Source organism: Lepidochelys olivacea (genome assembly GCF_965140295.1).
Source record: "Lepidochelys olivacea isolate rLepOli2 genome assembly, chromosome: 4".
In the NCBI taxonomy this organism is placed as follows: domain Eukaryota; kingdom Metazoa; phylum Chordata; order Testudines; family Cheloniidae; genus Lepidochelys; species Lepidochelys olivacea.
Window position 1 is genome coordinate 32,875,919 of NC_140414.1, and position 13,713 is coordinate 32,889,631.

Here is a 13,713-nt window from a genome sequence, read left to right on the forward strand (position 1 = left end):
CCGATATAGCTGTTCTGGCAAACCTTCCTAGTGTAGGACCCACTTTTTTCTGGCAAAAATATTATTTTGATGGTATAGCTTCTATCAGTTTCTCAAGCAAAATAAACCATACTAGTAAAAGCACTTTTTTTGTTGGTATAACTGCCAGGAAAAAAAAGTAGTAAAAATTCACAACCTTAATCGATCCTATTAAAGCAGCAAAAGTTTCTAATATACGCCTGCCTTTAGTAACCTATGCTTCCTGGAGCTACAGGTTAAAATCAAACAGCTTGACTCAGCAAGGTAGAGTTCCATTGATTTTACTATGCAGATTTTTCAGCCAAGTGTTTTATGTGGAAGATAAAGAGCCCAAGATACATGTTTCTAGAATAGAGGATTTCCCGAATAGCATTGTATAACATGTTCCTCCTCCACCGCATGGGGTATGCTTATTTCAGTGGTACTATAGATGTATAATTTGGGAAGTACTTTGGGATGAAAGTGCTATATAAGGCTTGTAGGGTGTGCTACCAGGATATGGCCAGCAGAGTAAGTGCAGCCTGGGGCAGTCAAATCAAGGTGTCTGTTACGTGACCTTTGTGAGTCTTCATATGTATTAGATGGGACTCCTGGCCTGAAGTACACAGGCCTCAGAAGCTTGCTTAGGGTTATCATTCATATGAAAGGTACCTGTTTACCTAACAGTGGCTCATGGTCTGTATTAATTGGTTACGTTGTTCACCTAAGATCAATTTGCCTGGCTCTGTATTGATCGGTTACTATATATATGTATCTATATCTATATATATAGTATATGTTGTTACCAGTTCTTTGGAGGTATCTGCTGGTCAAGTTACGTCACTTGACTCTGCCTGGTCTGCGTTCCAAGTAGACAGTACCTGGCCAAACCAGGAGGGCATCAAGCGGAACCCAAGGGGATTACTACCACCCAGACTGGAGGAAGGATAGTGCGGAAGCTAGATGGATAGAACCCAACAAATGTAAAATATTGTCATAGTACATTCTATGTAATTTGATCGCACAGTGGGCTTGTCTACACTTAAAACACTACAGTGGCACAGCTGGAGGTGCACCCGAAGTGTTTCAGTGTAGACACTATTTTTGCCGATAGAAGATGTTCTCCTGTTGGTGTAGTTAATCCACCTCCCTGAGAGGCGGTGGGTAGATCAACAGAAGAATTCTTCTGTCGACCTATTGCTGTCTATACAGGGACTAAGATCAGCTTAACAATGCTGTTCAGGGTTGTGGATTTTTCACACTCTTGACTGACAGTGAAACAGACCTAATTTTCTAGTGTAGACCAGGCCTAAATCAGGATGACTGCTTTATTGAAATGTCTCCCAGGAAACTGGCTTAACCTAATGATACCGAATGGTAATCACTGCTGCTTAGTGAGGTAGTATTTAACAAATTCCACTTAACGGTAATGAATTTAACTAGTGCCAAGTAGTTAAATGGTGTTTATCCAACTGTTAAATTCCAATGCAATTCCTTGAATACACAATTTGCCAAATAAAGACTGTGTTTATATTTTCTCCTCAAGAGGTATAGGTCATTAATATTCCAGATAAAGAAAGTTACAAGTTCCACTGGCAAAACTTTCTTCTTAAATTATTATTTTTAACACATGTATAAAAGCAAAGCAAAAACTTCTTTGCCAAAACTAGTGTTCAGAAATCAATGCAGAGTGGTTTGAAAGCTCATCCGTAACACGGCCTGATGTGCTTATGACTTTAAATATTATCTCTTTGTGTCATTAGACTTGTATTTAATCAATGCAAGTAGTGAAACCTGTCTTAAGTAATCGCACAAGGGACTGACAAAAATTGTTTGGTTTATAAAGATATTCTCCCAATATTGTACTCTTCATTTTGGGATATTTTGAAGCAGACTCAAGATAGCAGGTTGCTTAATAGAAATTTAGTAAATCACAGTACGTTTTAACAGCCTTCAGACTTGACTTGATTTTTACTCTAAACCAGATCTGAAGAAAGCAGTTTACAAAACGGACATCATATTCCCATTTTACAGAGGGGGAAACTGATATGCAGGGAGATTGAGTGTCTTGCCCAAGGTCACACAAGTTAGATTGGTAGAAACGAGGCAGAGGGCAGACTTAGACTTTCACTCAAGTTTAGCATAGAGTAAAATTGCCAACAGTTTGATCCAATAAGTTGTATTTTCAGAGTGATATAGGTGGATAACTGGCCCAATTGCTTTCATTAACAATTTTTCATTAGCTTTCATTCCTTGTGAAGTATGCCAAGTACTCATGTGTGTGTTTCCCCACAGAGAACCAAACAAGAGTGTGAAATTACTGAGACAGTTTATGCACACGATAGACTATTTAAAGGGTGGTTCTCACCCCCAATTCACTTTTCATCTTTGGGTAGAGTTTTTAGAGTATTAGCCCAATCTGGGTTGGTTTGTCTTTCATTTTTTAAAAATCTTGAATCTGATATTTCACTTAGGCTATGTCTACGCTATAGCTTAAACCACTCCCCTGAGCGACGTAAATTATGCCGGCATAAGCGCCCGGGTGCACTGCAGTCTCCTGCTGACATAACTTGTGCCGTTCATGGAGGTGGTTTTATTATAACGCATAGAGTGTCTTCACCAGCTGTGCTGCTGCAGCACTATACACATAGGCATGGCCTTAGAAATCTCCATGCACTGTGACCCTACTTCTCTATTAGAAATAGGGGTGGCCTCTCTCTCGGCTGCTGCTGAACAGAAAGCAGACACTGTCTTAGCAACAGTCATTCTGGAAACACGCAGCTAACAGAAAATTCCCCCTTCCCTCCCTTTTAAGGATCCAGTTTGTAAGGGAGATGGAGAAACAAATTCCCAACAAATAATGTGTGTTTGTGGGGCGCACAGTAGCTAATGGGGGAGGACATGCTAGTGGGAACTCAGATATTTATATTTATCTCTGCATACAAAGAGGGATGATTATTTTATTGGGGCAGTATTCTGTAAAAATGGATCTCTATAAGCAGGATGATCTTTTAGGTTCAGTCATGGCAAGGCTAAGTCTTCCCTTACGAGCAATATGCATTTCCAGATGAGATCCCATAATTTGTTTTATTAATGTTCTTTATGATCCACTTTTTATGTTTCTTTAGTCAGACTAGGAGCTAGATTTGGATGCACAGAGAATAAGTCAGGAGGTTAATGAAAGACAAACATGCACGGTGCTCCTTGTGGTAGGCAATGAACTGTAAATACATGTTTTTGGTTGCGTGCATCTGTGTCTGTAGTTTTATGAGGATGTGCCAGGCAATAAAATTTTCCTTGTCCCCTTCCCTCACCCAGCTTGCTAAAAGAGCAAATTGAACGCTTTCTGTCGTGTTGCATGTGGCTCATTGTAACTTATTTAGTCATTCATCCTCCTCTCCCTCTGAGGAGTTCATGTGGGAGTGACATTATGAAGTCAAGGTAATTTTCTACGGTGATTGCAGAAGGTTTATAAAATGTCCTTGCAGAAACAATATGTACGTTTTTCAAAACAATAAATCACGAACATGGTTGGTTTAATAAAGAAGGCAATAGTGAAGTTGCTTGAGTTGCTTGTTTATAATTCTGTGGTGCACTCCCTCCTCCCTGTAAAGTTCTGTGGTGTGGGAATTATTCCATCTCTAGCCATCTGTACTGAAGTTTATTCTAAACTCTTTCTACTAAAATACAAAACACCTTACACCAAAATAATGGTGTAACAAACTAATTTTTCGAGGGAGCAGGGACTGAATTTCAGTATTTTTCTCCTATGAGCAAGTGGCAAGTAGCAGCATTTCTTCTGAATTATCCCTTCCCCTCGCCCCTCTTTTTACACTCAAGGATGGAAGAAAGGATGCGGAGATGTAAAGAATGAAACACAATGTGAACAGAAAATACAGCTGAAAGAGAGTGAACAGCTTCGTTTGAGGGTCTCTGGTTCTTTTCTGTGGTGATTTTGCTACTTAATTAACCAGTCATGCTCTACTCTGCCATTTAGATCTGCAGCCTTAAAGACGTTGCTACTCACCCACACCCTTCATTCTTCCCACTGCAGGCACTGCGTGAAGCATGAAAAGCAGGGAAATTCACATTTTAATCACTCTGCTATGTCATTAAGAGGGTTTTGGTCCTGTGTGATCAAACATACTCTTTGTGCTGATACGTAGCAACTACAGGGAAGTCTATGGCAGAAGGCTTAGCCTTACTTCTATTTCTCCATTTTTGCCACTTCGGTTTTTTAATATACTATTGTTGCCCCTTTTCAACCCAAGTGGCTAGTCAGAGTTTGGGGCTCTGGCGATGTTGCAGTAGGAAGTAGAAATTGATGGGAGTCTGGTATTTTCTTTGATGCAATCTTGTTTATTTACAAGGAATGTATAAAGTTCAGAAGGAACCAAGAATAAAAGGGGCAATTTCTTAGCTTACAGCTCCCAAATCTCTTGGCTTTCTTGCCTCTCCTCCTCTCTGTTCTTGTCTGTCTAGCGTTTCAGTGTAATCTCTCTTCACAGACACCCCAACTCCCAAAAGAACCCCAACCCATCCAAAAACCCCAGAGTGGGTTCACACACACTTTTTTGTCCTTGATTGGAGTTTATGGTTACAGTTCTGTTAATTCAAGGGGGAGCTCACACCTATCAATCTCCATGAGGTTTTAACTCGACCCATAACAACATTTCCCCCAGCTCATAACACTATGTTGCATGCAATGGGCTCGATTTTCAAAGGAGCTGTTGCATGTACATAGTAGCAACAATAGATAGGCATTTTTCTGCACTCAGCGATTGGTGCCAGTTTTCAGAAGCACTGTGCATACAGTGCATACATACAGGTTGAAAATTAGGCCTTCAAAGAAAGCTTCTCAAGTCCGTTTACAGCAAAGGGATTTTGCAGAGTGGCTTTGGAATGCCAGGCTGGCCAGTGTCAGATTTTTAAAGCCAGGGTTAAATAGCTTGAAGGGAGCTATCTATTCGGTCTAGGCAAGATGGTAAAAAATGTATAGCACTGGCCCTGCAGGATCTCCCTCTTCCTCAGATTTGCCTGAGAATAGGAAGAGCTGGTGTTGGATCTGCCCAGTTCTCCTTCCCCCAGCAGACCTAAGAGCAGCAGGAATGTGATCCAGCTGGATGTTGGCTCTGCCAGAGATAGTACATTGTAACGCAATAGAACCTTAATAAAATTTTACACTAGAAACATTAAAAGTCAACAAGTTTGGAAAGAGCCTAGCACATAGTTGTAAATGTGCAGGCAGTCTCTGAGCACCCCCTTGTGGCCCAGTGTGGCACTGCAAGTCCACTCCACCTTAATTTCTCCAAGTGGAGCAGCAGTAGATTCCATTTTAACAGCCCAAAGCGAGGAGAAGACAACACAGAATAACCAGATGCCATGTCCCCTTTTAATAAGGTTTCAGGCCAAGAATCCTTACAATAGACAGTTCATCACGCCCAGGGTTCAAGCCTCCCAAACTTACAGTCCACACCCAAGTCTCTGAGTCAATTTAGGCTGGTCTCCTGGGGTCTGAGAGGAGCTGCAGCCAGCCTGACTTCTGCTCCTCTCTTTCCCTTGCTCTGTTTTCTGTTCCTGTTTATATAACTCCATCCCCAGGGCAGGACAGGGCCTCCTGGATCATTCCCCAGGTGGCAGGCAGTACACTCACGGTAACCAAATAATAATTGCTTCAACATAGAAAACCAGGCTGGTCTTCTCCAACGCCTGCCAAAGGAACAAATAAGAAAGGGGGAGGTTATTGCATATGTTTAAACTGTTAGCATTTTTACAGTTCTCAAATAATACGAAATATTCTTCTTAGGATTGATCTTCACTACAGGGAGATCGATGCTGCTGCAATCGATGCAGCAGGGGTCGATTTAGCAGGTCTAGTGAAGACCCACTAAATCAATGGCAGAGGTCGACTCCGGTACTCCACCTCTCCGAGAAGAGTAAAGGAAGTCAAATGGAGAGCATCTTCCGTCGACACAGTGCAGTGAAGACACCGCGGTAAGTCGACCTAAGCTATGTCAACTCCAGCTACGTTATTCACGTAGCTGGAGTAGCGTAACTTAGGTTGACTTACCCCAGTAGGTGAAGACAGGCCTTTACTCTGCATGGCCCTGTGGGGACATCAGCCTCCGCTAGCTGTGGGAGCATCATTTCCCAAAGGCTGAGACTCTGCAAGGGGGAAAAAAACCCCAAACCTTTAGCAGCATTTAAAATCACCCTGGCAATACCACTACATAAATACGTATAATAGGCTATATGACCCCAGAACGAATAAAACAATCCAACTTATCCTTTTAGGACTCTCAGATGTCATTCATCATGTCTGACTCCCTTCCACTCTTCTGCAGATGTCTGCTGCCATATCAATCTTGGGAGGCTGTAAGGCATCGATTCGGTTGGTAAGATTCATCAGCCACTCACTCCATGCTTCCTGAGGTCCCTAGCCCTCACCACATCAGCCGCTGGTTATTAGAGGGAAACCCAAGAGGGAAGGAAAACTATGTATGTTGATTTTTTTTAATTTAGCCTGCAGCTGCAGTCCTCTACAGCTCAGACCAAAGTTACAGTGCATCCCACGGGCTAGGCGGGGCCTACAACAGCAACCAATAATAAGAATCTTAACACATCTTCGAAAGTTAAGCCATGAGCTAACTTGCCTCGTTGAAGTGCTGCATCACAAATATTTCCTCCTTTCCCTGACAGCTCCTCCTGTCTGACACTTGCATCTAAAGCCACCCCTCAGAAAAGCCCTTCTTGTCTCTTTCTCCCACAGCTATTTACTGCCAGTTCCCCCACCAGCTGCTGCCTCTTCTGAGGTGGGATACCTTGCCCAGCAGACAAGTAAGAGCTGATTGGAGACCTTCTCCATTGGCACCTCCGTCTCCTGTCTGCCAGAACCATGTTGTAACTTACACGTGGCTTAATCCTTCTTTCTGAGGAACAAAAGGAATAGTAAAGCCTGGAGTAGGAGTACTGGAAATAAGCAGGCATTTTCAGGGTTATAAATAAACCACCTTTTTACATGAGGTCAGACAATTTCCCATAGTATTTCAAAGCCCTACCAAAAGTTGTTTGTTCTTTTAACAGCTGAAGTATCTTTCCAATTCCAAATGTTTTAAGAAAGCAATTTAATTTTAAAAATTAGTCCCATGCTGCAGTCCATTGATATTTTCCCTTAAATGTTTATATTAGAATGTGAATCTGATGAACTCTAAATCTCTGAAAAACTGAGCTTATTATGAAGGTGTAAAAAGGACTCTTTACTCTCGAGATATGTGCGTGATGTGATATGCATTTGACCTACCCTTTGGGGACTCCTTATACAGAGGGTGCACAATAAACACGTCTGCCATTTTTCTAGATCAATATGTTTTCTGCTTAAAGTTCACTGTCCCAATACAGTGGACTCTACTCGTCTTCAGATGAGTTGATATACTCTGTACAACGGGCTAAATTATGAGGAGGACTGAGGGTGGGGTCTGCTGAGAGCTGCAGTGGATGCGTGGAGATGCTCTGTGCTTTCTATATGCACAGTGCAGCTGCAGGCCAAGTGCCACAGGAGTGCTGTAAGTTGTGTGTGTTATATAGCTTTCCTTCCGCTCGGTGATGAAAGTAGAGCATGCATTTCCCACAGCGCTTGGTGGCAGGTACTAGCAAAGTGGGGTGGATTGGTAGGCATGGCCATGCCGCCTGGTAGTTTGGAAGTGCTGCTGGGCATGATAACTAGCCTCTACTGTTGCCTTTGTGCTTGAGAAATTGTAGTGTCAGTACTCTACCTGGGTCATGGGAGCTAGTGCATGTGGGGATGAAGGCATTTTGTTTGGTGTTTTTTGTTTTTGAAAGGGAGAGGAGATGCAGTGGTGGCTTCAATAATGCTCCATAGCAAGAGAAGGACCAAGGTGCTATTTCTGTTTGCATTCTCTGCAGCTGATATTCAGATTTCCAGCAGAAGTCTAGTAAGCTGAGGAGTGTATTTTTATTGGTACTCACTTGCTTATCTCAATCAAATAAATCAGAGCGTATTTGCTGCATACAACTTGCCTGAAGCACCATTTAATTTTATTTCCCCACTTCTTGCAGGTCACAGGACATATTTTATTCTATGTATGTAATTTATACATTGCATAGTAATGAGTCCTTCAAACGGAAGGCCATAAAAATAAGACTGGATACTGTATATCTCAGCAATGTGTCAGGTGAAACCACATTAATGCCTCCTGCCTACTAATTGTGGCTCACGTTGTACGGATCAGTAGAACTCCACATTTCCAGATACGTTTTACTGTACTTTAGCAGCTGAAATCAAAGGGGTCTGTTATCCCGTGCGTACAAATGAAACTACTATCTGGAACTCTTTTCATCATTGACATGCATTGTGTGTGTAAATCGTCTCTTTCATCCGTGCATCCATTCAAGAACTTACCTGCAAAATGTGTGCAGAATTGGCCTATTTGTAACATCTTCCAAATGGATCATTAACATTTTCTTGTGATGACATAAGGTTCCGCATATCTGAAAACTCGCAACTAATGTGTAAACTTGTAAATAGATGAATAATAATAATTAGCACTTATGTTATGTGTTGCTGTTGAAAGTGCTGTATAAATATTAGTTAATTAATCCCTGTTCAGTAGTAATCAGATGTTATCACCATTTTAAAGATGAGAAGTCACTCTTTGGACACCAGGTGGGTCAAGGAACTATCAACCCCCTACAGGCCAAAACGAATGCTATCCAGCCCTGGAGCACCCATGGAAATAAAATGAGTGGGTGCTTAGCACCCTCCCGCAGCCAGGCTCGCCCCAGTGCCTGCCTCCCACTGGCTTCCCCGCCAATCAACTCCTCCCCGCGCCTCCCACCCCCTACAGATCAGCTGTTTTGCAGTGTGCAGAAGGCACTTGGAGGGTAGGAAGAGGAGTGGGGATGGAGCATGCTCAGGGGAGGGGTGGAACTGGATGGGAAGAGGCGGGGCGGAGGTGGGGGCTTGGAGGAAGGGGTGGAGTAGGGGCAGGGCCTGGGGCTGAGCAGGGGTTGAGCACCCCTGTGGGAAAGTTGGAAGCTGGCACCTGTGGTTGCATATCTTGTAGTATTTGCAAGACACCCATGAGAGAGGGAGAGATTTAAAACAGCAGATTGAGTTCAGATGGATTTGTTCTGCTTTGCACAAGAACATCAATTACTGCATCTCATCTGACATTCTTAAAGAATGCAGTAACTTTTAGCATGAATGATAAAATACAACAGAAGTCCCATTGCATTTATAAAATGACAAAATAACAATTGCCATCTAATCATGTGTGTGTGGCACTCATGTTAATCTGAAATGTAAAAACATTTGACAGTAGGAAAAAAACTCACATACTTAGTATGTAGTACCTCTTGCTTTAATCCCTATGAGAATTACCACTGTTTTTCAATAGGTTATTATCCAAGGATGGAAGGTGGTCCTTGTCAGTATACAGATGTCCCTCGACAACTGGAGGGAAGGGGAAGAGAGTCCTCCTTGAAACACTTGATCCCCAACTAGGCTGACCAGACAGCAAGTGTGAAAAATCGGGATGAGGGTAGGGGGTAATATGAGCCTATATAAGAAAAAGCCCCAAATATCAGGACTGTCCCTATAAAATGGGAACATCTGGTCACCCTATCCCCAACTCAGCATAGAGAACCCAATTTCATTTCTTCTGTCCCTGCCACTGGGGCTGAAGAGGAGTTACTGCTGCCTTAGCACAGTAATTCTCAGCACACCAATTTGTATGGAGAGTGGGAGAGAAGACCAACGTCTGCATAATTCTCTCTCTCCTTACCCCACACTTTCAGACGTGTGCATTGACTACATAGCTTTCTGCTGCCCCAAGACGAATGTATCTCTTCCACCTGTATTTCTGTACTAAGTGGACCTGCCCCATGATTGGTCAGCTCAGTGTACCACCTGGTTGTTGTTACATAGAGCAGTCTACACTAGAAGTGCTACATCAGTGTGAAAATGAGAGAGAGAGCTCTCCTGTCAGCATAATTACTCCACCTCTGCGGGAGGCAGAAGCTATGTCAGCGGGAGAGCATCTGCTGTCAACATAGTGCTGGTGTGGACAGTGCTTGGGTCGCTGTAACTTGTGTTGCTCCAGGGAGTGTCTTTTTCACACCCTATAGCGATGTAAACTAGATCGACTTAACCAGTAGTCTAGACTTGCCTGTTGATATTGGACTTCCACAGACCTTTTTGTCCCCTAAACTTTCATCAGGATTTTCTTATCGCTCTCTGCGTTAGTTTCCCCATCTGTTTGTAAAATGAGGATAATCCTACATTTTTAGTTACCACATAGTTGCTTTGTAAGGATTAACTGATATTAAGTGCTTTGAAACATTTTGTTATCTAAACACTGTTAGATGAACACTAAAACATCAAGCTCTGCCTTGTATATAGCATGGTAGTTGCCATGAGACTTACCTTTAAGCAAGGTCTAGATTTAAGTTAAATTTTTATGTGTGCACATTTTCAAAATTTACTCTCCCCTCTTTTTTAAAAAAGAGGTTGTAATTTATTATGCAAGTGATTTTTTTGTTTTGATGTGTTTTTCAGATACCGAGACAAGTGAAAAAATCCAAAAAAGTGGGATTCTTCAGGTGTTTGCAAGTCTGTTGACTCCACAGTCTTCCTGCACGGCAAAAGTAGCTAACATCATAGCAGAAGTAGCCAAAAATGGTGAGGTTTTCCACAAGAACTTTTCTGCTGGAACATCTTCAGTTTTGCACCTCACTTGTCAGTATGTTTTATTTCATTTATGTTTTCATTTTGTAGATTAGAGATTTTTCATCTGTCTCTCTTTTACCCTTTCTGTTTTTGTCTTGTCAATATTTTGTTGCCACTAGATTTGTTTAGAGTGCATTTATCCCCTTGCGAATCCATCAGAACAGCATTTGTTTTCAGTAGTTTTCAGTCTTTACTTCTGTGTTATATGTAATTTTTAAAAATCTATTGTGTATTTTTAATAGGCAAAAAAATATTAAGGCTTTAAGATTTTCAGAAATGCATGTACAGAAATGTTTGTGTACACAATTACCGCAATAGATTGTACAAGTGTGGTAAATGAACATACGAATGACCTCTTAGGACTGGGACCAGTGACAACATTATTACCTGTTTCAAGTCCTGTGACAAAATAGTAGGATCAGTCACTCTGAAAATAGAGATAATTATTTCTGTTACAGTAGCAGCCAAAGGCCCTCACTCAGGATCAGGGATCTTTGTGGTAGGTGCCATACAACATACATATATTTGAAAAATAATCTAGAAATTCTTCTAAAATTATTTTTTCTTTATAAAGAATAGTTCATGGACTCTAACCATTCCAACATGGGTGAAATTGATCCGGAGCAGAGGGCCCCTGTAAGCCCCTCCACATTCTTTCAGCTCCACTTCAACTCAGTGCTGTTCGATTTGTACTGTAGGGATGGGAAACTTTTTATAATGATTTTTTGGATCCAAGGTGATGCAAGAAGTGACAGATCTACAAACAAGCACATTATTTAGCCAGGTCATTATAGAATTTTGTATTGTTATTTATTTAAATATATAAATATATACAAATATATGCATCTGGATGGACAAGGCACCTTGCTCTGTGTAACCCTGTGGACTCCCTCAGCTGGGGAGGAAGTGGAATGAGTGCTGGAGGTCTGCAGGCAGGAGCCACTGCCAAGACTCTCTAGAAGGAATAGTAAAGGAGACGCAATTGACCACCCTCAACCCCTGAAAATTGCTCCACTCCCATCCAAGGAGGTTCACTGGTGAGACGCTATCGACTGCAAATCATCCCATCCTTTCTGCAGATCTCTCACGCAGATTCCTCTTTCGGAAGACACTGGATTGTGAGTCTATCTCCCTCTTCTATTTTTCCTTTGGAAGGGAAGTTGCTGAAGGAAGCTGACTCAACATAGTCCATCCTCTGCCCTCTTAGGTGGATCCTGGATGGCAGTGGGACCAGGGGAATAGGTAAAGATTGACAGTGGCCCTGTCTGGATACATTTAATCCCGGTACTGAAGGAGTCAGCAGTCCCAGTTCCTGCATAGCTCCCCCATGACCGAATCTGATGTGTGAGGCTAGAAGAGGACTTCTAGTAGATAATAGGCTCTTTCAGATCCAGCTTTTTCTGGAGCTCAGGTGGGGAATTAACAATTTGATGAACTGGTTTCTTGTGTGGAGACAGGTTGTTGATTTGCTCGTTTTGCCCAATTTGAATTGTAATGGTTCACATTCTGTTAATGTTCATACTTTGGAAGAGAAATAAATCTGGCTCTCTCCAAGTCACTCTTTACTGTATTTGTTTAACGTCAGGATCCATAGCAAGTTTGACCAAATTGTTATATTTTCTGTGGTAATCCCAAACATTTAACTTCTTTTCCGCTCAGTTAAAATTCCATTTAGAAAAAATGTGCTCTATACAATCAAGTTGTGCCAATTTATTTTATTAAAGCTGTCAATTAGATCTAATATTCTAAGCATGCTGTTGTTATCTGGATATATACCAGAAATAATCTGTGTCACAGTTACTGCTGCCCCTTCTCAGGGTCCCGCTGAATGCACTTCGACAGGTATCAGGCCTTGGGCCTTTATCTCTCCTGGGGTTGAATTCTGCAATTCACCCACTCTTAGACCAGGAAACCATGACTATTTGCATTTAGAACCTGCAAGCCCTTTTTCTCTTAGAGTCTGTGACAGCTTGTGTTTGCAGTGATACAGCTTCTTCAAAACAAAGCATGATTTATTCATCACCCAAACCTGCCAAGCAGGTAGAGCAAAACAAACAAACCCCCCCAAACACAATGAAAGGCCTACTCACATGCGTACTACTTACATCTTGATAAGTTTCTCATCATCTTGGCGAACTTACCTCTCTGGCATGCAGAAACAACCTGTACTGAAGCATTGTCAGCCTTTTCCCTGATGCATCCTGGTCAGTATCTCTCAGCTCACACAAAAAAAACTCTCCCTTTTTCTAGGGTATTTGAGCTGTGTGGTACCCTGTGATCCTAGGCTTAGCCTTGGGAGTAGTGGAATATTCTAGCTTGGCTGGAGCCAGGTAAGTAACTTCTTTCCCCAACTGATGGCCCAGTCATTGTTATCTTAACTCCTTTGAAGCTGGGTACCTGAGAAGCTCTTTTATCTGTCACGTTTTTACCTTTTCTGGGTTCTCAAACAATCCCTTTACAGCTTCCTTTGAGTTAATGCTATGCATTCAGGTAGGCAGCAATACGAAATTGAACAAGGAAATTGAGTCATACATAATACTCATAAAAATAATACAAACATTTCCCCAGTTTGTCACAATCTGTATACACCATCCTTTTAAACTCCACAACAGTAATTCCTGTTATTTCTGCTGCTTTGAGTTAATATGACATCTGAAGGTTCAGAGACGGCATTTAAAAAAAGGCAAACAGGTAAAGTATTTTGTACCTTGAGAGATTGAAAAATTATTTATTTAAGCCTCCAAAAATCTGCATATAGCAATCTAACTATATTGCAAAATTATTTCCCAAAATAAAAATGTTCCAAACCATATAGATAAATCCACCAAACCCTATTGCATACCTTTTCTGCCTTTAATATGTTAACTGAAAAATTTATAGTCAGTGAAATAATTGACAAAATACCGTATAAACTCCCCCCTCCCTCAATTTGCCTTCCTTTCCCCCTTCCCATCCTACAACTCTCTCCT

At 41.7% G+C, this 13,713-nt stretch overlaps 1 protein-coding gene across 5 annotated transcripts in view; it reads left to right on the plus strand.

The window, feature by feature from the left end:
* The window catches only part of RAP1GDS1 (Rap1 GTPase-GDP dissociation stimulator 1), a 156,906-nt gene that overhangs the window by 73,891 nt on the left and 69,302 nt on the right, over nt 1-13,713 (plus strand). For 3 of the 5 annotated variants that reach the window (XM_084626045.1, XM_084626047.1, XM_084626046.1), the window contains exon 3: nt 10,574-10,696. In XM_084626045.1, coding sequence (XP_084482171.1) covers nt 10,574-10,696 — 123 coding nt within the window. Of the gene's footprint in view, nt 1-10,573; nt 10,758-13,713 lie in introns of those variants that run through there. The other 2 variants (XM_084626048.1, XM_084626049.1) reach the window with 2 other exon arrangements.